The sequence below is a fragment of the Vanellus vanellus genome (assembly GCF_965231255.1).
Source record: "Vanellus vanellus genome assembly, chromosome: 6".
Taxonomy (NCBI): Eukaryota; Metazoa; Chordata; class Aves; order Charadriiformes; family Charadriidae; genus Vanellus; species Vanellus vanellus.
The window spans coordinates 12,569,264-12,594,912 of NC_138911.1; the positions used below are offsets into that span (position 1 = coordinate 12,569,264).

General features: G+C 36.8%; 1 protein-coding gene across 2 annotated transcripts in view; it reads right to left on the bottom strand.

Moving 5' to 3' along the window:
• Positions 1 to 3,799: 3,799 nt before the first annotated feature.
• ZNF143 (zinc finger protein 143) overlaps positions 3,800 to 25,649 on the bottom strand; it is a 42,832-nt gene continuing 20,982 nt past the window's right edge. For both annotated transcript variants that reach the window (XM_082484820.1, XM_082484819.1), the window contains exons 8-16: positions 21,047 to 21,166; positions 19,795 to 19,870; positions 17,845 to 17,970; positions 14,610 to 14,789; positions 13,246 to 13,473; positions 11,834 to 11,982; positions 9,957 to 10,118; positions 8,962 to 9,108; positions 3,800 to 5,793 (exon numbers count right to left, since the gene is read on the bottom strand). In XM_082484820.1, coding sequence (XP_082340946.1) covers positions 5,710 to 5,793; positions 8,962 to 9,108; positions 9,957 to 10,118; positions 11,834 to 11,982; positions 13,246 to 13,473; positions 14,610 to 14,789; positions 17,845 to 17,970; positions 19,795 to 19,870; positions 21,047 to 21,166 — 1,272 coding nt within the window. In that variant the 3' untranslated portion in view covers positions 3,800 to 5,709. The remainder of the gene's footprint in view (positions 5,794 to 8,961; positions 9,109 to 9,956; positions 10,119 to 11,833; positions 11,983 to 13,245; positions 13,474 to 14,609; positions 14,790 to 17,844; positions 17,971 to 19,794; positions 19,871 to 21,046; positions 21,167 to 25,649) is intronic.

A 25,649-nucleotide genomic window follows, 5' to 3' on the forward strand; every position in this document is an offset into this window, starting at 1 on the left:
AATTATAATGTACAAGGTACATTAAAAAATCACAGGTTTTGCCAAGCAGTCACATACAATTAAATATTTTTCTGTGATGAGAGCACACTTAACAGTTTTCAGTGACTCCCTTTTTGCCTGTATGTCTGCTTACAAAGAAAATGGCAAAAGAATCCGTCCCCAAGAGTTGTATTGAGATGAGAAATTTCCTCCAAAACATCTGAAAAGTTGAAGAGACAGAATGGTTGCCACGACTGAAAACAGGTACAAGTAGAATGCCCCACTCCTGTGCTGAAGTGAAGTTAGAATGATCAGAATAGAACAGAAGTCAAGATTTTGTATCTGCAATTAAAAACCTCAAAATGTCTAATGCACAGAAACTGAGTAATCACTACTAATTTACCAGTTTCGCTAACTTTCTTCCTTTTTCTCCTTCCGGAACATGCAAAACCATAAAAGAGGTACTCGGCCTTTTTTCAAATTTACTACTATTCATTTAAGTAAGACATTTTGCAACCTTTTTTAAGAGATGCAGATCGAAAGATAAAAGCCTACAAAGAGTTTCAAGAAGCTCAGCCACCTTCTTCCCACTAACACCATCCTCAGGAACCTACATACATTCAAAAATCTGTCTCACTGTCTCGAATGTATCTGTTTAAAAACAAAAAGCAGCTAATCCTGTTTGTCCCACAAAGCATTCTTGTACTTTCTGATTTTTCAGTCATGACAACCTATATTCAAATCTGAATTAGCTCTACACCAAAGCAAAACACCCACTGGAGATGTAGCTTTCTCCAGGAGCTTTCTCCATCCATGTGGTAGTTTCTGTTATGCCAGCAGACCTGCCAGATGTTAGGAAGTCAGCCTCTTTACCTTGTCTTGCCTCACTAAGGTACCTGCTCAGAAGCTTCTCAGCCAAATACTACAGAATCAAGCAGTAACATGATGGAGTCTAAAACTTCCCAGAAAAATAAGAAAACTTCCCAGAAAAATAAGTAAAATGCAACAGCCAATCAACCTAAAGGCTGGTGAGAGATTTAAACAAAAGAGGGTAAAATGCTGGGGTTTTGACAGTAATGAGACACTTTTGTTACAGAAAAAATTCCGCACAATCACATATGCCTTGCAAGTGTAAATGTTTTGCCATTCTTTTGAGTAAAATGCTTCAAATAATCTAAACAGAACAAAAATCATCCAAGTAAAATCTCTCACTCCTTCAGAACCTGAGATGGACTGATTTAGGAGGGGGTCACATTTTCATTAGAGATAAATACACAGACTGTGTAGCACAAAATGCTTGTTTGTTGATATAATCTTATATGTTTACTGGAATAATTAAAGTCTGCTCCGAATATAACCCTCGGTTGAAAAAGTCTGGTATCACATTCCTGATAGGGTTAGGTGTCAACCACTTACTGCTAGTGGTGATTGTCTAATTAGACTGTTAGATTTTCCTTTGGCCAAGTGAACTTTGCTAGCAGAATGAAAAATAGCATCAAAGGAGTGTCAAACTTAGGCAACACCTATGCTACATTTTAAAATACACATAACACAACAAGAAAAAATGCTTGTTGCTATGCCTTATTTGGATTGTAGTTTATGACACAAGACCTGAGAGTGATTCTTGAGTTTTTCGGCTCTTGTCATAGGCGTCCAAGCTTTGGAAGGTTTTTATCAATGGAGGAAAAAAAAATACTTTTGGGGGATCTGGTGTTCAAATATATACTGCTTTGCAAAACAAAACCAAACAAACAAAAAAGGAGTACCTTACTATCAACAACCAGCTGGAGTTTGAATTTATGTATCTGTAAAGCCAAGGCATGTGTTAATTTATATTTTTTCAAAGACAAAAATAATACAAGCTGAATAAATATATTGCTAAAGTTTCAAACAACTGTAAAGTAATAGCTGACCAGGACACAAGTTACCCTTCATTTCCAGTCTCTTAATGCCTTATACTGCTTAAGAAAACGATCAGTTTGCTTCCCACCCCGCTATTAGTGACATTTGATCTGTGCTATATTTGAAAATTACACAGAAAATTTTACGGAACATTTAATTGTTTTCATTCATTGACAAAGTAAGAGTCACTGGAACAGGTTTGTTACAGGGCACTGCTGCATCTTGGTAAGTAGAAGCTACAGTCAACCTAAGGTGTGCAATCTGACTAACCTCAACAGCTGGACTGCTGAAGGTGCCAGATTCAGAAACACACTTGATCGCATCCGTGCTCCGTACCATCTTTTCCTGGTGGCTAAAGTCCCCAGGGAACGCTCCCTGGCTCTGCACTCTAAGAAGTACACAGCATGCAGAGTGATTTTTCTGTATTTTAGTACAGCGCGATCATCACAGAAACCCGAGCATCCAGTCAAACAAACTACTCTCGGCAGCATTTGAGGGGTTATGAGGGTTAGGAACTAGAGTAAAGTTTAGGAAGAACTGCCTTCCAAGCTCAGACATTTTGTTTATCTGGGCTATCAGCTCTGACCTTCTCTTGTGTGCTAAGCAGACACCACATGCCTTTTCTCCCACACTGTGCCTAAATATCTCTGGTATCGGTCAGCTGATCGGTTGCTGAGATTAATTATACCATCAGGGATTATGGCTGTTTACAACTTTGTTGTCAGGCTTCAGGATTTACTCTTATAAAAACACACTCTTCCAGCGTCAGCCTATTCATGTGTGCTTTGGCATTAGCTCTTTAAGGTCAAAACTGTCCTATTGTTATGCGTAGTGTGGCTGGCACGATAGGTCATCAGCCTGGAGCACCGAAAATAATTGCCTCTCTCTTTTTACTATCAGGAGAGGTACTGAACTACAGTAAAGCAAAGCAAAGCCTACAGTGGTGGAAAAACTCCAGAAACATTTAAAAGGGAAAAGTTGACTGCAAAGTCTAAAGAGGCTTTGTTTTATTCCTTTAAGGGAAGAGCTGGTGTAGGTCTGAAATTCAAATCTGAAAGAAAAATTGTGACTGGGAATGCTGGAAATGTGGGAGCCAATTTGTAAGAGGAAGTGATATACTGCGTTGCTTTACTTTATAGGATTCCTCTTTACAAATTATTTCCTTCTATTGTGCCAAAGCATTCCCTTTGAGACAAAACTTTCAAAAAGAGGAGTAAAACCTATGGGGAAAGGACAGAGATTTCTACTGCCAAACAGCCAATCCTTTTTGTCATATTCTTTGTTTCCTCCTTCTGAAATCCTTTTCACCAATATTCCTAACCTGATTTCATCCTGTCTAATCTCCACTACAAGTCCTTGCAACACCAACACACAGCATCAGCTTGTCAAAACAGCTCATTCCACTCCAGTCTGAATGGAAGCAGGGCAGAAAATCTCTCCACTCTGAAAACAAGTCCATTACGAATACAGGCCTCACAGCTAAGATGCATATAATCAGCTCAGCTTCTCTTTAAACACTAAGCAGTCTAAGTCAGTCTGGGTTATTTATTCAGTAAGTATGTTTCCCTTTACAAGGGTAGCTAGCACAACATGGAAGCACAACCTTTGACTTGGGAGTTTTGCAAGAATAACTGGTAAGATACCAGCAAGATAAATAATTTTAAGAATACGGCAGCTTTTCCTGACTGAACGAGTTCCGAATGCCTAGCAGCAAACCAACTAGTATGAAAGAGGAAAGAATACTCACATTTGTACAGTGGTCAGAAAACGTCCTGGGAAACAAGAAGCAGTAAGAACTGAAGTTATTTCTTTTCTAAGTCAAAGCCATCTTTCCAGCCACCATTTCCAGAAACTATTAGCAATGAAATTTAAGAAAAAAAACCTTGAACATTCATGTCAAATGATACATCTTTAATTTCTAAAAGGTGATAAGTACTAAGAAACTGATCTAGTTGACAGGCAATTAATCATCCTTGCATAGTACATTTATGTCCATGGGATATTAAGAATTACTTACAACACTTCAGGAAAACTGGCATCTAAGTGAGCAAGCAGCCTCAATCCTATACAAAAGTTACAGACAACCTCAATGTTTCCAAGTTTTACTTTGTAATGGATCCAGAGAATAGCCTTTGCTTTGTCCACATCTATCCCACAATGCTGTATTCTTTCAATGCGTTTTTCAGTTGGCCATCTGTATGAAAAACATAAAAGGCTGCAACCCACACTGATACAGTAACTCACAATAAATTAGCTTCGTTCTATTCAAACTTGGCCTTTTTGAGGTCAAATACCTCAAGTAACGTAGTTATGGACTTTATTTTTATGTAAAACGTGTACCTCACAATACTTATAAAATGATTACTTGATTAACACTTCATCCAGAAGACGTTTAATCCTTCCCTTGAGAAGCTAAAAGGTGAGGCTTCAGTTTCAGAAGTGCTCTTGACACTCATCTAAAATAAGCACTGAATCTTACATGAAGCCAAAAAAATGTAACTTGCTTAACAAGCTTACTAACAAGACAAGAGTAAAGACACTTTTTCATATAAAAAAAGTTTAGTTACGTTTTACTGTATGTGTTCTATCTACAATGAATTTTTTTGCTTTACAGGATGATAGGTGGAGACGAGCATTGTACTTACAACATCATTAATTAATCCCTTTTTTCTAGTAACTTGTGTTGTGATTTTCAAAAGCACTGATTATCAGCATATCCTAGGTACTGAATGGTAGCAGCAGGCACTCAGAACTGTTGAAAATAAGACTATTAGTACTTATGCTGCAAATGCACCATTTGAAAATATTCCTCTTGAAAACAGGTAGTTTACTTTTTAGTCAAAACAGGTCGACTAATTACTATTTTAATCATTCTTGTAGTGTTTTAGAATGTTTAAAATAACTATTAACACTAATTACTTAACACACTATAGTGGATTATGATCAAAATTAATATGTCAAAAATTAAGTTTATGATAAATAAACTTTGGAAAAATTTATACAAGGCCGTAAATAATAAATAATTTCAACTCCAGTCTCATTAAAATGTAAAATAGTACGTCACATGACAATGTCATCCTATCTAGACAATACAATCTTGCTATATTTTATTGCATAATAATATGAGTAACATCTTAAGTAAAATATGTAAAGAAACAAAATCATTAGATTTACTTCCTTTAATATTGAACAACCAAAGCTTCTCCTTTGTACATAATCCAATTTAAAGATAATATAATTAGCACTTCCAGCATTAACAGTCTGTATTTACAATGAATCAGCTGGGGTGGGTAATCTAAAGAGTATTCAAATCTGTATGAAACAAATCAAAATACGAAGATTTACAGTAGGCTCAAAATCCAAGACTTTTCCATTTACGGAATGCAATTTAAAAGGCTTTGCCATCTTTATTACTTGTAAGAGTTCCCAAAATGATGATTTTTAATAATATTTTAAACATTTGAAATCTTCAGTAATGTCTTCATTATTTGTACATGACATTAAAAATTAATTCCAATACTTGTATTCAATTTTTTCACTTGCTTGTAGACCAGTCTGAAATCTGATGAAAGGATAACAAGGAAATTTACTATATAATCCTAATTCCATATTCCTGAATATACAAGGGTTGGAAGTAGATGATGTCAGTCCATTCCAAGGGTTATGTACACAAAACTTACAAAGTGTTCTTCGCTCTTGCATAAAATGTGTACACAGTATCAATGAGCGGGGAACTTCAAAGTTTTTATGGGTTGCTGCTGGCACGGACCTTTGTTGATTGAAAAGAAAATACCTTACACTCTATTGTTCTGGTAGCAGTTTTAGAAGTTAATCATCAATCCCTGGTGTTTCACCCTGTTGTATTCTGGAGGCTATTCTAATGGCTTCTTCCAGAGACTGTTGCTCTCCAAGCTGAAACAAACGCATTTAAACATAAATAAATCCAAAGTGTTACATATGGATATGAATTTGTAAAAAAAAATAAATTAAAGATGAAACCAAAGATTTACATATGGATCAATACTTTAGCACAAATAAGTGGGATCAGTATTGTCACACCTCTTCTAGGTAATATATACTAGCAGCTATCTAAATCAACATGCCAATTAAGATAGTTTCTGATAGCAGACTAAACTGAGTTTCTATATATCTACCGAATAAATTTTCTTCAAAGAATTGCTGCATGGCAAACACGTTTCATGACATACAAAGTAGATATTACAACTTGGCATATATAACAAAGCTGAGTTAAGGCTTTCAAAAGTCATGGTGGCTGTTGAATTACATTTTAACACTGGTAAAGCAAACAAACATCATTTTTCTTAACTCTCTTGCTGAAAGTCAGTGCTTTGGAACACCACATAACACTAATACCTATAAAAAAATTTAACACTTATTGGAGAATCCAGACTATAAAAAAGCAGTCATGATGACACTGTTCAATTCTACAGTAGTTTAGAGAAGAAATTATTTTGTAGTTGCAACCACAAGGCCATCAACGTATCCAGCACTGTCAGAAGCAACATCAACAAACCCTGAATAAAGACACCTGGACACAATTTTGGGAAAGAATACATGAAGTTTTATAATATGTACACCATGCACATACACCCAGAGATAGGAACACTGAAGACAACCTCGACCCAACAAAAACATGAAGCTGGCCATTACCTATCAGCTCAGGAGAAAGATGTATGAGAGTGCAAAAAGTAAAACCAGATTATTTGACAGATGGACAGACCTAAAGGGATAGTTCTAAGTATTGTTTGTAACTTGTTTTTACAGTCATGGAATATCACATTCTGGAGCCACCCAAATTAAGAAGAGTTCTGTTACCACCGCCTTAGGACTTCAATCTAGCTATCAGGCTACTGGCTTTATCAGTATTTAGAAACAAAATGGATTCATTTATTGGTATGAAAGTACAAAAGAGAAACAATCAAGAGCTCAAGAATAATCAATAATATTTTAATTTTCAATTCCCTCTCTTCTATTCGTACTGTATATTTCAAGTTTAATTAATATAAAGATACTTCACTTACCAGCTTCACTGCTGGTAATGCTGGTGAGCATGTGCAGAGAGTGCCTGTGTTTTTCTTTCATTTAAAGGACACAATTCTGAGGGTGTAAGTTCTTTTTTTTTCTTCCTTCCCTTCCTCTCATGCAAACAATTGCCTCTTGTTATGCTTTCTCTTACAGGGAGTTTTGATTACTGCCAACTTAGCTCAAAAGACAGTTCACAATTAAGAGCTTCTTGACCTTCATTGCTTTTCAATCAGCATCTGACTTGCTATTTTCCATTTAACAAAGGGGAAAATAACAATCTCTCATTGCTGCTTGAAGATACGAACACAATTCCTTTCAATCTGAGCTCTTAAGAGAGTAGTGTGCATACACAGACTGCAGCGTTAATTCTGAGACTCAAATGCTCAAATGTTTTGATGTCATATTAGTTTCAGCAAATATGAACAGTTTGAAGGAACCAGACTTAAGTTGCTGTTACTTCCACATCAAAAATATATTTTACCCCCTGGAAACGAAATTTGTGAGTGCATTTTCTGCATTTCTTTTTCTATTTGAAGCTATTTCCAAGAACCTTCCAAGAACACATATTAACTTACACTACTTAATACCGATTTGTTTAGAAATTCTTTTGAGCATCTCCTCTCTGCATAGCCACACTGTTGTTCTTTTATATTAGTATTTGTCAGAGCTAAAGCCCAGTTGCATATATTCAACTCCCTTTGAAATGTATAGGGTGTATCATATCCATGAAAATTATCCTCCTCCTAACTGTGTACTGTTTCAGGATGTATGGTTCCTGGGATTTTCCATGTTCTCTAGAGTAAAACGTGTGTCTGTGGTGATACCCAGGCAAAAATAGGATCAAACCCACAAAGTGTTCAGTCCCAACTCCACAGGAAATTTGAATACAAAAGTAGCTTCATTACATTCCTGCTAGACTTCTTATTTGTGCACAGAGTTAAGCACAGAATCAAGAGGGCTACAAGGTGGATGAAAAGTATTAGGCACTTTGCAGGACAGATACTACCATGCAACCCAAAATTTAAATGAATTCAACCCCTTTTATTTTACTTTGAGTTTAAAATTGGCTTCTGTTATTGCAGTGGCAATTACCCTAAGCTTCTTCAGTCATTTATTTGACCCTTGACTGCAACGTCATCTAAACAGATAAATTTTTAGAATACTAAATCTTCCAGATTTAAAATTTACAAAAACTTCTATTAACCTACCATCATATGTAACAAAAATAACATACACATAGTTAAGTTAATGTTTGAGTAAGGTAGCATACTGGCCATTGTTTGCTTTAGAAGTCTCATTCAACCTTCTAGTTAAGCCAAGCTTCCCTCTAAATAAACTATTCTTGAAAATACTTGTCTAGATTTTGCTTTTGGTTACTTTTGAGACAAAAGCTTACTTTGTACTTTATTTCCACCTTCTTTTGAGTTAGTCCAATTTAAATTAAACTCTTTCATACCTAGAAATTACTCTTTTACCACGGTGTTTGGACAACGTGAGGACTATTTACAGAGACTGCTGCTTGTACTATGATGGTTTGACACATAAACAGAAGGTTATTATTTCTAGAGATTTCTGATTATTAATCTTTCTACATAACTGTTTATACTTTTTCACTATTAGCGTCTCAAAGTTCAAGTAACATATGTTCAGTAATTTTATCTGTATAAGTTCATAGCAATTTAACCTTGAGATTTTTGGCTTTATATGTATCAGCTTTATATGTAATGCTGAAGGACAAATGAAAGTGCTTTTCCACTGAAAACCTGTGACTTTGTAAACAATTCAGCTGACCTGAAGTTTGGCTTGCCCTCCTCTAACCTACCCCTTTTTTGGAAGTTTTACAAGTTGATTTGGAAAACTGGGTGCTTATTCTCCCTCTCCCTATCCCTATATATTATTTAAAATATGAGATCATATGGTTATGGATTATTTTTTCAGGGGAGCCAAGCTTATTCAAATCATTTTGATGCAACACTAGGAACTTCTAGCTCTAAAAGCAAGAAACACTCCAAAAAACATTTATCACCACCTTACCTGTACTGCAATTTGTGTTCCATTGGATGTAGCCAACAATGTAACCGGTCGAGTTTCTGTAGTCACTAAATGATGCCCGTGTTGCTGATGTCCCATTTCTGATGAGGCACTATGAAATGCTGCTAAGTCTTGAGCCACAATAGCAACCTTCAAGACCAAAGGAAGAGAATCAGCTGGGTGACAGATCTGTACCCGTTACTGACCTAATACAATGGTTACCTTCAACATTAAAGTTAAATTCAAAGCTGTGAGTATTCATAAGCATAATTTTATTGTGCAAAAGATATATTATTTTTTAAGAAAGGTTGCCATCACTGTGTTCTCAAAGTTATCTATTAGATCTCAAAATATAAATATCCTCAGAACTACAGAGAAGTTCAATAAATGTGCCTATAAGCCTGTGATTATTTATACATACAGAGCATGGTGATTAATAAGCATCTTCATTTTCATGTGGCACATTTTTAGAACAGTGGAATGCATTTTAACTTAAAGATTAAAAATTATCTCACTATATTTCTACTAACAAAGTTAGCTATTGTATTTGTATATTAAAAACAAAACTGCAAATATATACTTACACAAATGTTTCCTATCTGCCAAATAAATTACAGTCCCATAATACTAAGAGATAAAGTTACAGTTCATACTGAATTGTATTCTTAGCTCTGTGACTCATTTACTATGTGACTTTGGGGAAAGCACTTAGCATTTTTAGGTCTAATTTCACATACACCTAAATGAATAACTGGACTGGTACCTCAGAATTTTTTCTTGGTGCCCAACTGTTTTTTTTTTAAGTATTCTGCAATATGTTGGTGTATAGCACTGGAGTAGAACACATCATACTCTTATGAGGGGAATGCTATGGCCAGGTGTTGAAACCTGCTTTACTTAGGTAAATCTATGTGAATGAAAGAACTGTGATAGCTTAGGTGCCTATTTTATATCATATTAAAAAAGGGACATTACGCACGTACGCAAGAATATCTTACCTGCTGTCCTTCGGTGCCTTCTGCAGTAACCATCGCTACAGAATGTGTTCCTGCAGAAGAGATGACAGCGTCGTGGGCAGGGACTGTGATGGTGGTGCCATCTTGTGTTACCATAGTGATAGTATTGCCAATGGCCTGCATATCTGCCTGGGATATGTTGACCTGAAACACAAAATAATTCCCGAAGTAAAAAAAGAAAGTTTGATTGCTGCTCAAGTCATAGCTGAGTCTTACCTTCTGGCAACATATGTTTTTAAGCTACATTTGAAAAAAACGATTATATGCATTTGCAGTGTAACAGCATTTATCAAATTCCTGCTAGTTGGTTCAGCAGGAATACTCCTGCTAGTTCAATTTCTTCATTTGAAACAAAATGCGTAGTGACGCAGAACAAAAAGGCAACTTGCTCATCAATAGCAAAAAAATTAATATTTTAAGCCATGTTCACAAGTAACATACTGGCCAAAATATCTAGTAGCTATTATTCCACTTCCTGACTGGCATGCTCATGCATTCCTTGAGAATCACCGTCACTCTTTGTCCAAGTCCCTGTCTTGGACAAAGAGCCCTCATTGAATTCATTTTACTGACTGGGATGTAATATTCCATGACCTTTCAGACACACATACCTGCTTACAGAAATAAAATTATGGCCCTCAGTAATAAGAAAAAAGATGCATACTTGCCCTCAGAGTCTACAACTCCACAGAACTCCACATTAATCAGAACGTATCCCAAATAACTGCATGGTAGATTATCTATGCATGTGTCTTGCACAACGGACAATGTGATTCAAGGTAGTACCACCTGACATACTTTTATCTTAATGGAAATACTAAAGAGGCCTATGAGGGCTTAGAATTTAAACCACAAATAAACAATTAATAAAAAATTAATGATATAAATTATTAATGTCTCCAGTATAAACGCATTAGGGCACTGGATACATGATTTGATGTCTGATTTACAAGGTAATAAAACATCCCAGAAATAAAGTCAAGCTGAAGGATAATTTAAATAAATGCGAGAACTCCATGTCAAGGCTTCTGCAGGCCTTCATTTTAGAGGGTAAAAATGCCAGTTACTTAGCATTGCTGCAATGTTCAGGGCTGGCAATACAACAATCCCCTTTAATATTTCATTTCCAATTCAAATTTAGAAGGTATCTTTCATATGCTACTGGCATTTCAGCTACCTTCCCAGCTGAAATATAAACTTTTCCCCATATGCCTTTGATATATTGCCATAGCTAAACAAGAAAGTTGTGTTGAAACCCCCTCCCAATGAAATTTCATATGAAAAAAATATATCCATATGAATCCTTAAAAAAATATAACCATAGGAATTTTCAAGTGGAGGTACTATCAAAGCATTCCTTAGCCTCTTGTTTATGTTAGAAATGGTAAGAACTACACACTACCAAACAGCTTGTAAAGCAGGCACCTGGACTACAAAGATTTCCCACTCCCCCAAGAGTGTGTGCAGACAAGAAAACAGTGAAGATGACCATCAGATATTAATGGAATAATCGGGCAATTCTGAGAAACCTCAGAAACTAGGCTGTATATATAACAATTGTTAAAATTGCCCGTGCCTACTTTAAGAGTGACAAAGATAACAAGGATAGCCAAAAAATCTAGCTTTGTATTAATACAGCTTCACATGTCAGAGTATGTTAATTAATTTAGGTATTCCAGATGAGGCCCAACCCTAAACATATCCTGACCCAGCTCCAAAGAAGCTTCTTTCCTTAAGAAACCCACATACGTATTTATAAAGAATCCTAACTGATTTTAGAAAGCTCATGGAGTATCTGCAAACACCTGTCTCAATTCTCAACATATTTTTATCAGCTCTTTAACACTGTGGTGACTTACATGTTGGGTTCCGTCCTGGGATATTAGTGCTACTTGTTGACCTAATCCAGACTGAGTAACTGTAGCAACCTGTGCAGAAATTACATCTTCTCCCTCTACACCTGTCACATAGGTTATCTGGGAGCCTTTGAGAACATCTTCACCTTGACCTATTTGTTACAAAGAAGAGAGAGGGTAGTTTATATACTGCAAATGCTGCCAGAAAAGCAAGTGACAAGGATTAAGCGCCAGCCTGGTGTGAAGGTTTTAAACACTCAAATGAAAAAAAAAATAGTGGAAAGATGCAAAAAATAAAAGAAGGAAAGATACCAAAAGCAAGTCAGAAAGTCTGTTGTTTTGGGAACATAGGGCATAGTCTTTTAGCAATGAGGTTTAACACACATAAGTACTACACATAAAGAAAATATAGATTTAGTTTATAGGCAAATATTAAAATGGTGACAAACATTTCTAATTCATTCATTAAATGTTAACCTCTCCATACAAAAGGCTCCATACAAACACAACTGGCAGCTTTTTAAAAGAGTTATTAATTAACAAACATAGAGAAGAACACAGTGATGCCTTTGTGTGAAGATTTAAGTAAGTTCATTATCTTAATAAATGTTTAACCTCAGCAAATGAATCTTATCACTCCCTTAAAAGAAGGAATTAGACTAGAGCAAATAATCTTGAGGCATTCAGAGCAGTTTCCCACATACATGTAGTAAAACAACTTTTCTGACCTAAACACGTATTTCCTATCTTCAGTCACATCTAAAAATCATAATTTGACAAGTGATATTTGTCCTATCACAATAATTCCTTCAGTTTGATCTTTTGTAGTCATAGGATTCAATATTCATGATACCATGGGAAAACTTATTCTAAGGAGTACTGCAGCACATGAGCTTATTTTCATTTTTGCCTCTAGGACAGTTTACAGAAACTCCTATTAAACCACAGCAAAACCAGCATGGTATCAGGGTGCTGTGAAGACAGGTTTTCATTTTCTCAAGGCAGTCCCTTTATTCCTGCACAAAAGACTGTCACCAACCATGGTGTTATACATACTCTTACAAAAATCCCTAAGAAAAATCTAGTAGGTTGCAAACATAAACATTTTAAGCTCTCACAGGTCCCTTCCCACACTCATGTTTATAGCAGGTTTGCTGGGACTGCAACTCAAATTTGTCTCTTAGCCCCAGGACTGCTATAAATGAATTTATGATCTGGTCAATTACTCTCTCAGTTTCTGTTTACAAGTTGCCTACCACACTAAAAAGTCCTACAAAGAAGTTAAATAACTTTATTAAGTACTTCAGCTTTTTATCTGTGTTTTTATTTCCTTAGTCATAAAAAAACAGCAAAATATTATCCAGCCCATTTTTTTTTCTTTTTACAACAAAAGATTCAATGACTGAAACTCTAACCTGGAGGTGGCTCAAAAAAAGCCTCTTGTTCTTCTTCAATGGGCTCTGTGTCATTGTGTGCTGTCCGCTTGTGCATAGCAAGTGTAGAAATCTGCTTGTATGTTTTCCCACAGTGATTACAGTTATATGGTTTGGAATGAGTATGTACAACATGATGTTTATATAAACTGGAATACTCTGTAAAACGTTTATCACAACCAGGAACTGTACAGACATAGGGCTTCTCCCCTATATGGAAAAACAAAAGGGATTAAAGAGATCTTTATCCAGGATGCACAGAAAAAAAAATTGTCAGCAAATGATATTTAGTACCACACCTTCATTACCAACCATAATTCAATTTCAAAGGCAACAGTGACGCTCAAGCTCATAAAGTTTATCAATGCAGCCTCTCACTGTCTTTTTTTAAAAACTACTGCCAGTAAAAGTTGGGCCCTATTAATCCCCTATCAGTCTATCTAAAACATCCTTCTGATGAAGACAGAAGGATACAGGCTGAAAGCTGCAATGTCAGTTTGGCATTGTATTGAGAATTTTCTTTTATTACTGGAAGCCCCATAATTTTCCTCAATGATCAGGTATGTTGATACACCAGTACAATTTCACTTACTTTTGAGTCTTTAAGCTCTGAAGAAATCTATAGGAAGCGTACATTTAAACAATTATAGTTTCATATAAAAACACCTTTCAGTTAAAAATCAATGAAACAAATGTCCAAATTACTTTATAAACTAAAAAGATAACCTGAGATACAAAATGTACCTCTATGAAACTTGTCTGTGCTTCTATAAAATATGTAAGGCTACCAAGATGACATGGCTATCACTGGCTTTTACATTTTAGAACCTTAAAATTCGTGCTGATTATTTCTGCTGACTAACTGTGACAATCAAGTTGGCCTAAGTATTTTCACCTCCAGTCTATAAAAAGGAGGTTTTGACCACTGCTCCAGCAGCAAGGAAAATACAGCTGGGATGAAAGGGTGACTCACAACAATGAGCCAAAGGCAAGCTCAGACTTGTGCTTTATTGTTCTTTATTTAAGAAACAGCTCACAACAGAGGCACGCCCCAGAACCATATTAAGTATTTAGGCCAACGTCCACTGAAGACAAGGTTTTACATTCGTTTTAAAGAACTTTGTATCCAAACCAAACTTATTCTGCCTTGACAGCAGGGTGGGAAACCTAACTGCTTAGTTCCCCGCAGCTGAGGGGAGATGAGGCCCAAACAAAAGTACCAAGCCTGATCTTATAAACATGACTATACCCAATTACAATGTACCAAAACAGTGTTCACGAGGAGAATGACACAGCCTCTCCCAAGCAGATTCCACTTCAAAACACAAAACATCACTCATATATACCTGTGTGTATTCTCACATGATTCTTATAATTAGTTGCACTGGCAAAAGCTCTCCCACATCCTGGCTCTGTACAGTAATAAGGCCTTTCGCCAGTGTGTGTCCTGATGTGAACCTTTCTAATATTAGATGTTGTGAATGACCTGCCACATCCTTCAAATGGACACTTAAAGGGCCTTTCACCTGAAAAAGAAGAAAAGAAAAGGTACACATGCAAAAGTTATAAAAGAACAAAAATCCTAAGTTACGCTTAGACTGAATGTAGGAATCTAAAACCACCTAATTCTGTCTTTGAGACCCTCAGTCCGAAATACCATGAACATGCCACCGTGTTCTACTGTTTAGACAAAACTGGCAAAATTCAGGAAAATCGTACAACCTGTAAGCTAAATTACGAAGCATGTAGATTAGTACTTTATGATGTATAAAACAGACTCAGTTGTTTGGATTAGCTTCCACATTGTCCATATTCTAACATATATTTAACACCCTCCCAATTCATACAAACATTATCCAAAACAAGTGTATTGGCCCATTTATACATTTGTCAACTGTAATTTATAAAATGGAAAAAATACCTTCATGATTTAGTATACAACCAAGACAAAAAATGAATCAGTAAGGCTTATTATAGAAAGCACTTAACCTTACATGAGAAGAACCAACTTTTTAAAGAGACACAGCCCTGAAACTCAAGTTTCAACCCCCAAAACCAAAGCGATCACAATCATGTTGTTTTTTTTTTAAATAAATCTATTTGTGTAGTATAAATTTAAGCACAGTAACTTACATCATTGCACCAAAACATTTCACCATGAACAACAGATAAGACCAACCCCTGTCTAATACCCAACTATCCCCGCCCTTTCACATCTGTCAAAGCACACAGAGGGGGCGAGTGAAGGGGGTTAACTTTGGAGAAGTCCGAGCCACCGGTCACACTGTCCTGTTGTAATTTCACACTTCCTAGAGCTAAGTACATTCCACCCACTGTACCGCTTACCACAGAGAAGAATGTGAGAGCAAGAGAAGGCAGATTATCACTACAGATACAACATCAAGTACTTAGAGACAGAAATAAAAAACAAAGTCCTGATAGAGACATTAATACCATGAAACTCCAAAGTAGTTATCTCCTTGGCTGAGGAAACTATAATTCACTCCTTAGGGCAGCGGTTTCGGGAAGGTTTTTCAGCTTCCTGCCAAGGCAGTGTGTGTATATTAAGGTACATGCCTCAGTGTTGTGTTACCATGGCTGCCCTAATCCCTGCTTCAGCACAGGACCTGAAGCCATGCCTGAAAGGAGCAGGGTTGCAGAGTCAACCCCGCCCAACAACAGACCCTGCATTAGAAACCAAAACAGATTGCTCTTAAAGAATGCCCACAAGAATGTCATCCGACCAGTTGGGGAAGCCAACCTTTAAGTTTCTAATGTTTTTGTTAGAAAAGCACTTCGTCTAGGTGTCTGAGATTTCTAGCACTAGAAACTGCAAAGCAAGTCAGAAGACTTCAAGCTCTGCCCCACAGCAGCTATGAGGAACCATTCATGCCAGCTTTTCCTGATACCAGCATAGTATGTCTGAGGAAGTCATGGAGGAACCCAAGGCAAGCATTTGATGGCAATACAAAGACAGACTGGACTGCCACTGAAGAGTGAAAAATCACTTTTAGCTAAAGCAGGCAGAAAATGAAGAAAGCACTAACCCTGCTCTACATGATAAAGGAACGAAAAGGTTTCAGAGCCATTGGAGAGAGTGGGCAGAGCCCAGACTTGCCTCCATCAGGTGCACTGTTGCGGCTTGCATACGGTATGAGCATATACCAACTACTCCATCCATCTGCACAAAGGACTTGTTGCAATTTTCTTCTCATTCTTTGGCTTCCTGCAGCTACTCATAAATCTAAAAGATGACACCCCTGAACTCCAGTCCCTGGACTGCTGGGAGCCTATGATTGTATGATTAATATTGTTCAAATGGATAAATGGTTAGGGCTGGCTCAAGTCTTTTGTCTCAACTGCCAAATTAGATTAAAGCGATTAAATTACCACACAACTTCTATGGCCATAAAAAAGTAATGAAAACAGTCTACGGCTAATCAAGTTGTTGTCCATACTGCAGAAATCTTTCAGTTCATAACCTGATGTACTACATAAGAACGTCAAACGGTTCTCTTCTAAAACTGAAAACACATGACACTTTTATGTCTTCATCCTGATGCCAATTTAACATCAAGATAGCACTAATCCCAAAAGACTATCTTTGAATATGGAAGTCCAGGAAAGCACAATTATCTCAATGTAATATTGATTTTTTATAATTTTTATTGCCTGCTTTTATCTCCCCCCACGTTGTTCTTTTCAACCTGAAAGAAAACAATTTCTTTTTTTTTTTTTTTTTCTTTCTTTTTTTTTCCATATAAGATTCAGAAGGTTCAGTGAAAAAACTTGTTGGTGTTCTAGCAGGCACGTAAATACACTTAATGGAATAGTTTAGTAAGTGATTATTCTTCTTACATTTAAGGGGGTGTTTTTCCTTTTCTTTTTTTTTTTTTTTTTTTTTTTTGAGATCTCAGGACCAAAGAAGACATTGTGCAAACTTGTTTACATGTGTGTGCAGCCATAGATTTTTGCGGAGTGTAGTGTACGCTGTCTAGAATTCATTTGTGTTTTGGCTTTCAAAGTAATCTTTTTTTAGACAAAATGTAAGATTTTTTTTTATGAATCTGGAAGTTTTAATAACAGTTGGTTTTCTATGATATATTTGTTCATTTTTCTGCTGCAAGAAGAGAAGGGAAATCAGGATAACAACAAGCTCAGAACTATCAATCTCCGTGAAGCTGGCATGCGAGTTATCTTAAAGCAGCAAAACTTAAGAACACTGATGCCATTTCTAAAAGGCGAGCCATATTATTGAGGAAAAGTTCTTTGTTCTGTTACAGCTGCAGATGAAACTGTAAAGGCACCAAGTGACTCAGTGAAAACGTAAGTGATGCGCTGCAAAAGTTAGTACATTTGCAATAGCAGTGTGAATGCTTAAGCACTTTTTCCAAGCATGCTGGATTTGCAGTAAATGCTTACCATGCTGAAATGTTGTTGAGCTCACTGGGCTTCAGAAAGAGAATATACACAGGCTGATTTCATAAGTATAAAGTCACAGAATGATCAAACAGGAAAAAAAAAATCCACCTGAGTGAATTAACAAAACAAAAAAAAAAAGGGGGGGGTTGATAATAGTACCTGTGTGGGTTCGGATATGTTTCTGCAGGTCTCCTGAAGTCTTGAATGATTTGGTGCAATTTTCTTCTGTGCACCGATAAGGCTTTTCACCAGTGTGTGTTCGGACATGACTTTTTAACCCATAACCTGAAGATCAGAAAGGAGGTTATAACAGTATAAAACAGTAGAAACATAAAATTAGGATACTCATAAACCATCACCATCAAAAGCTATGCTTGCCATACAGAGCAGCAGAACCCTGCATACAGTTCATCCTTCATTTATGAAGAAAGTATACTTCCATAACGCTTCCCCTTCCCTTCAAAAGGATAAACAGTAATGATTATAATGTGGACAAATATTTATTCTGTCTTCTGAGGAAGCTGTATGCTCTGTATTCCATCTACTTTTTATCTCTCACCACTACTGTCATCAAAATTACATTTAATTACTAACTCATACAAAAATCAGTACCATTAATGAAGTCGGCAATAAAAGCTCTACTGCTATCCTGGCTCTAAGTTATTCTAATTATTTTAAACCATATTATTAACATCATCACATACATACGTGCCAACTGATAGCAGTCATGGACACTCATTCCCTTTAAGATTACTTTTAGGAACCCATCCTCATCAAAAAGTCTACCAGTCTAAAGTGAGCTTTAGATCAGGCCCTCTTGTAAATTATTTTGCAAAGAGTATTTTAGCAAGATTTCCTTTCTGCACTTCCCTGAAGAGACCATGACTAGAGAACCCTCAAACAGCCATTTTAGGAAATGAACTTGAATTTTACTTGTGTCCACAAGTGATATATATATTTCTACAAAATAAAGTAACAGTTTGTGAGAAGATGGGCACCTACTTTGGTTTCATGGTGCGTTCTCCCTAAAACAGCTGAAATGCCTATTTTTGATGTTTTTAAAAACACAAAGCATGTCTACTAAGCTCAGCATTAATTCATTCTTTACATCTAAAATAAACTCAATTTCATGATCGAACCCAGGAGAGTTCATAATATTTAAAGCATTCAGTACTTAACAAGAACCTTATCAAAGGCTAGAATTGCTGAACTACAGTGGTACAATTTCTCTGACCAAAAATATGGCATTAATAGACAAACAGCTGTTCATAGGCACACATCAGTGTGTTGCAACGGAAGAGAATATTTCATTATCTAGTTTTGAAATCCCTTTACAAACACTATGCAATGAAACTTAGGTGCAACCCTTCAAGTATGGTTGCTTCCCTTTGGAGCTTTCTCATCAGCATTTCTATTGCTTGCTTCTAGTCAAAGAAACAATATTAAATGTATTAGATCAGAAAAAGTTATTTTAAAAATAACACTTTTTTTTTTAAAAAAAGAGCCTAACTTTTCTAAGCTTCACACTAATTTACATTCAAAGCAAAAGAATAAATCTGAAAAAAGTTTTGCATAATTGCATTTTTCATGATCAAATTAAATCTCAGGGAAAGTATCGTTTATGAACAGGGTAGTCTGTACGAAATGTAGAGTTCCATTCATGACAAATGTCACTCTTTGATACAAATTCAATAAAGAACACTTAAAACAGCATCTTCCATCAAAGTTCTTTTCAAATTTGGAACAGAAGATTAGGTATTTACCTCTAGCCAAGAGGCTCAGCTTCTTATTACCATCTAATTTAACTTCTACTGTCAGTTTCATGTTAAGAAAGGCCTATTTTTTCCAACATAAAATCTGACTGTAGTGTTACAAGTGAAGAGTAAGGGAAAGTGACAAGTGTTTCACCTCATTCCTCCTTCAGTAACTAAGAGTTAAATCCTCTGCCCTTTCTATATGCTATGCTAGCTGAAATTATGACTTTTTTTTTTTTTGCAGTTCTCCCAACCAAGTTCTTTACTTAACAGTTTAAAAAAGGCAATATTAAAAACTTATTTTATACAGAGACAAACACTAACAAGCAGGAGGAGCTAGTCTACAAAAGATCACCTGTTGCAAAAGCTTTGCCACATCCAGGATGTTCACATTGATATGGTCTGTCTCCTGTGTGTGACCTTTCATGCACCTGTCAAGACATCCAATACACTGACTTAAAGAAATGTTGTATCTGATTACTTCAACACAGAAACACTTCTTTCTCAAAGACAATATATTTTATTTCTCTTCCCGGGATTCACATTCAATTGTCTTCTTTTTTAATCAGTGATAAAAATAAAAGAAACACGGTAACGATATTTTCCCTAAAACTAAAGATGTCTCTGTCAAAGGTCTAACCTGATCCTTTCAGTCAGGTTTGCAAAAAACATTTCTGTAAATACATGCAGAGTTGCCATCATGCCAACTACATTACAGTATGCAAACATGCCTCTCAGAGCCTACTTTCTATCTCATTTTTACTCCACTGAGCGCTTCTAATGATGCTCTTACATCGCATGAAACCCCTACAGCAAGGACACCATTTTAACACACGATCCATAAAGTCAATTACTCACTGACTCCAGAGTGTTTTGTCAGAGACAAGGCAGCACTGCAAGGAGTTTACCTCATTGGCAAGTGATTACCTCAGCCTAAGCTGGAATGTGAACAGCTCTACACCCTTACTGTTTCAGTAATTCTTTTACTTAAGGAGAGAGAGAATTAAGGAGTTGCCACCTGTAAAGAAAAGATGTTCCAGCTTTTCCCCTTGAATGTTGGATTGTTTTGAAGATTTAGACTTTGCATTATGATGGTAAAATCTTTCAAAAATGGGAATTTTTGCATGATCATGCATACGTGTAAATTAGATAAAGTGAACACTGGATTTCAGAATTTCTGTGACATTGCTAGTAGAAACTATCTCAACAAGAGACTTATTACATGCTGGCAATATAGGAGCCTAACATGATCCCACACCTACATCTATCCTGATCTGAAAGGCAAACAAGTAACGTTTAGAGTCACCATTTTTTATCATTCAAGTTACAGGGCACGTTTTATGTAACATTAACAAAGAATATATTTTGCTAGTCAGTGACTACAGTCTGCTAGATGTTCAGTTTTCAGAGAGCCTCATCTCAGAACAGCATGCAAAATCAGCTGAGCACCTGGGAAAACAAATTATTGTAAGATCAACCCAATAAACATTTGACAAACCAGCACCATTGTGATTGGCTCTCTGTTAATTTCTGTTACTTTTAACCACATAATCTGTCAAAAAAAGTCATGCCTGGAACACAACAATGATCATTTTACGTCTCATCACCTTAAGATGGTGAGCTGTTGTATACAGTTTTCCACAGCCATCGTAATCACACCGAAAAGCTTTCTCTCCACTCTGCTGAGATTTTGCAGTCACTCTTGTTCCATGTCCTTGCAAGACAATCTTAAGTTGAAAAAAAAAAAACAACCCACCGTTAAAAAAAAACCACAATGTATCAGAAAAGTTACACACTTTATTTTGCCATCAAGTCAGAGCTGATTCTGACAGGTTTCTCTTGTGTCTCTTTGCTATGCCATGTGCTTTTCAGTCCTCAATGAATAAACTAAAAAACTAAAAAGAGTAACTTCTGATAAAAGGAAAGAGAGAAACTGTAAAACATATTCACTTGTAGCTAGCAATTTTAAAAGCATGCATTAATTAGCCAAATAACAACAAAGACAAAAATAATTTGAAATACAAGTCCAGTGGTAAAATGACCAAATTAGTAGACAGAAGAGGCTTCTATTACATCTAAGGCACTGGATCCGTTCCTAAGGGAGATTACCCATAAATCAGACCACCTTCAAAGATAAGTTCATGCAAAGGCCAAACAATAATTAAATGCACTTATAATGAGCACTTTTTGAAAATGAAGCAAAACATTTTCTACTTTGTCAGTGATGCATGTGTTTTGATCAAACTAACTGAAGCAATTTGAGCTAGGTTCGACTCTCCTTTCTGACATGACACAACAGGAAAATATACAGAATAGCTTTGCGATGCAACCCCTTTTAAAGGCTTCTTCATACACTAAGATGCGAGAAACATTGATACAGACTGAAGAAACAGGCACAAGCCCAAATGTAAACGTTTTGATACAAATATATGCAAAGCAATTGAGACTACTTTAAAAGGTCTATCCTTCTTTTAAACCACCCCCCTTTTCTTATGGATCCAATTCCATTCTGAATTGCCAAAAGAACATTTCACGGAATGGATGAGGTGGGCAGGCACCTCTGGAGATCTTCTAGTCCAATATGCCCTGCTCTAAGCAGGGTCAGCTGCAGCAGGTTGCTCACAGCTGTATCCAGATGGGTCCTGAGTATCTCTAAGAATGGAGACTCCTGAAGGCTGCCTCCAGCCTTCACATTCCCAACTAATTCTTCTTTGTAAGTATGAGGTCCAGCAAAGTGTCTCACCTCACCAGCTGCTCAGTAACCTGCTTTAGATTGCCAGTGGCCATCCCTGAACTACAGAAACCTCCTGGATTTCATGTCCCTCTTGTGATGCTCTTCCAGCAGATATCGGGTGGTTAAAGTCCCCCTTGAGGACCTGGGCCTGCGAAGATGAGGCTTCTTCCAGTTGTCTGAAGAAGGCCTCATCTACTTCTTCCTGATCAGGCACTCTGTAGCAGACAACCACCACACCACCACCCACACTGGTCTGCCAGCTAATTCTGACACATAGGCTCCTGACTGGCTCCTCACCCGTCCCAAAGCAGAGTCCCCTGTGCAGTGCTGCTCTTCTCCCACATGAAGAGCAGCTCCCCCTCCTTGCCTTCCCCGCCCCACCTTATTAAAGAGCCTGTATCTGTCCATCGCAGCACTCCAGTCATCTGAGCCATGCCACCACATCATCCTCATCCCAGCAAGACTTTAGCCCTTCAACTGTGTGTAGACCTCTAATTCCTCATTCAGATAGATCAGATATTTCATTGAGAGCAACATTCCTATGGATTTTTCAGGGAGGATGCCCCCTGTTACCTTCAGGCTGTTCTTAAGACTAAAGATGCAGAGCTGAATATGAAATTTTTAATCAACTGAAATGTACAACTCCACCACTTCAGAAAAGCTTCTCTGGAACCATGGAGAAAAACATAACCTCATGAATCAAGAAACCTATTACTAATACTATTGTTTAACCTACAATATCATGAATCACAGAAGTCATTTTAACACATTAAGGATCATGAAGAAGATGTTTGGTTGAGCACCTGCCCTAAGCATTGATTTGTTTTTTCTATCAGTAAACCTGCTAACATTTCTTTGTTGTTTCAGCATATAAAAATATGTGTATAGTTACTGAGATCTGCTATAAAGCTGAACTATGCCAAAGTTTAAAAGAAAATTAAAGCAGTTCTATAATCAACATGCTATTATCTGTAAGGAAATAACCAGACATAAACAACATAACTTTACCAATATTAAGATTGATACCAAGGCGGGGGATGGGGGGCATAAAACAAACTGAACACTTGGGACAGTTAAACATCATGAACATTTGTTTGTTCAAACACTTGTTTTCAGAAATATGTGCTTCTTCACAATACATTAGTTGCTATGACTTGAGGATTATTAAGAATTCAGTTAGTAGTATCATTCAACATGGACAGATATAATATTAAAATTCCTGTTCTTAGAAGATCATAGAATCATTTAGGTTGGAAAAGACCCATAAGTGAGGGGCCCAAAACTGAATACAGTATTCGAGGTGCCACCTCACCAGTGCTGAGTACAAGGGGACGATCACTGCCCTAGTCCTGCTGGCCACGCAATTCCTGATACAGGCCAGGATGCCATTAGCCTTCTTGGCCACCTGGGCACACTGCTGGCTCATATTCAGTTAGCTGTTGACCAACACCCCCAGGTCCATTTCTGCCAGGCAGCTTTCCAGCAGCTCTTCCCCAAGCCTGTAGCGCTGCATGGGGTTGTTTTGACCCAAGTGCAGGACCCAGCACTTGCCCTTCTTGAACCTCATACCATTGGCCTCAGCTGATCGATCCAGCCTGTCCATATGCCTCTGTAGAGCCTTCCTACCCTCAAGCAGGTCAACACTCCTGCCCAACTTGTGTCATCTGCAAACTTACTGAGGGTGCACTCGATCCCCTCATCCAGATCACTGATAAAGATATTAAGCAGAACTGGCCCAAATACTGAGCCCCATTATGGGGGCTTCATTCTGCTCCCCAACCTGCCAGGGGCCTAGGAACCCGGAGAACGACTGTTCTTATTATTAAAGACTGAGGCAAAGAAGGCATTAAATACCTCAGCCTTTTCCTCATCCTCATAGATAATGCACTCTAAATAAACTAAAAAATTCAGATGTTAGGAGGCACAAAATCAGAAGAACATAGCAAATAAAGCACATTTTAATAATGTGGAACTTGTTGAGAGGAATTGTGTCCTTCAAAATATTTTTAAATAGACAAAATAAAAAAACCCAACTAATTTTAAAAGAAATCAGAAATGCATCCAGAGTTCAGATAGGTAACACAGGAGAACAAAGGTAACAAAGATTTCAGACAGGATTTTTATACTGTATACGTACAAACTTCAGTCGTATGATTCTGCTTTTATTGTGAACAGATGGGTATGACAAGGTTTGAAAGCAAATACTGTGTGATATCCATTTGGTCACAGCTAGTCTTTTGTTTTCACACATAGAAATCACAAAGAGGTTTTATGCTTTTTTCTTTGGTGAAAAACCTAACCACATGCAAGTCTGAATGACTATTTAGCAGCATGACATCTGTTATGTTCTTATGTTACCTGGGGACTTAAAAAGTTTATAAATATACACTTGTTTAATACTATATCTAAATATAAGACTATTTTACCCCAAGTAATAGATTATTTTAGAATGAGCTACAAGTAGGTATCTACTTACATCAAGATATAATCATGATTAAGATTTTCATAGATAATTGATAGCTTTGGGACCCTCCAGTTGGCCAACTGAAGTCACCTTACAGGGGTCAGGATTTGAGACTAAGTCTCAGTACCTTTTGAAATATCAGATCTTTTTTGTTTGGAACATATAATGTTCCATAAGATCGGCACATTTCCATACGGCATATATGTTGCCATACATGTGTAAGATAAAACAACCTCCAGATTCACTTTGTTTTGGGGTCAAGGCTGAAATCAACATGTAACTGGATACTGGTTACAGGTCATTTTGCTTAATAGGCTCTTACTTCCAGGTAGACCCAACCAAGATCTTATCTTACTCTTCCTTGAATTTTGCATTTTGTTGGAGTTGTATCTCTGTTCCAACCTACAAGTGTGCAAACCCTCTAAATTTCTTGATTTCTTTTTATGGAATATGTTCCAATACCATAAATAACGCATGTATTCGCTATTCTCTCCTTTCACACTCATGCCACACAGGCAGAAGTGGAGTGTCTGTGGTTTTAAATATTGTGGGATCTAGCTTTTAAAAAAAATAAGAATAGAGAATTCTGAGGTAGCTGTCTGAGGCGAGCCTATAATACTTCCTTTCACAGATACTGTATTTTACCTTGGAAGATATTTTTCCTCCTTGTCTAGTTCATTATCTCTTAAATTAAACAAAAAGGAAAAACAGGGCTTCTCTAACCAAACCCTTATCAATGCAATGACTTTTCCATTTTTGATTTTGTCATTTGAACATGTGAGAGTACTGGGGTTTTATTATTATTTTTGTTGTTGGTCATAATTCCTTGAAGCCCAGAATATGTTTTGCTGTCTTTGCCTTTAATGATATATGTTATGACGAAAAATACCACTCTCCTTACATAATTTTACAGATCCCAGGTAAAAAAAGCTTGAGACTTAGTAAATTGTGCCTGTATTTTCCATTGCCCTTTGAACTTTTAAGTTAATATTTTCACATTGAAAAGGTTTTT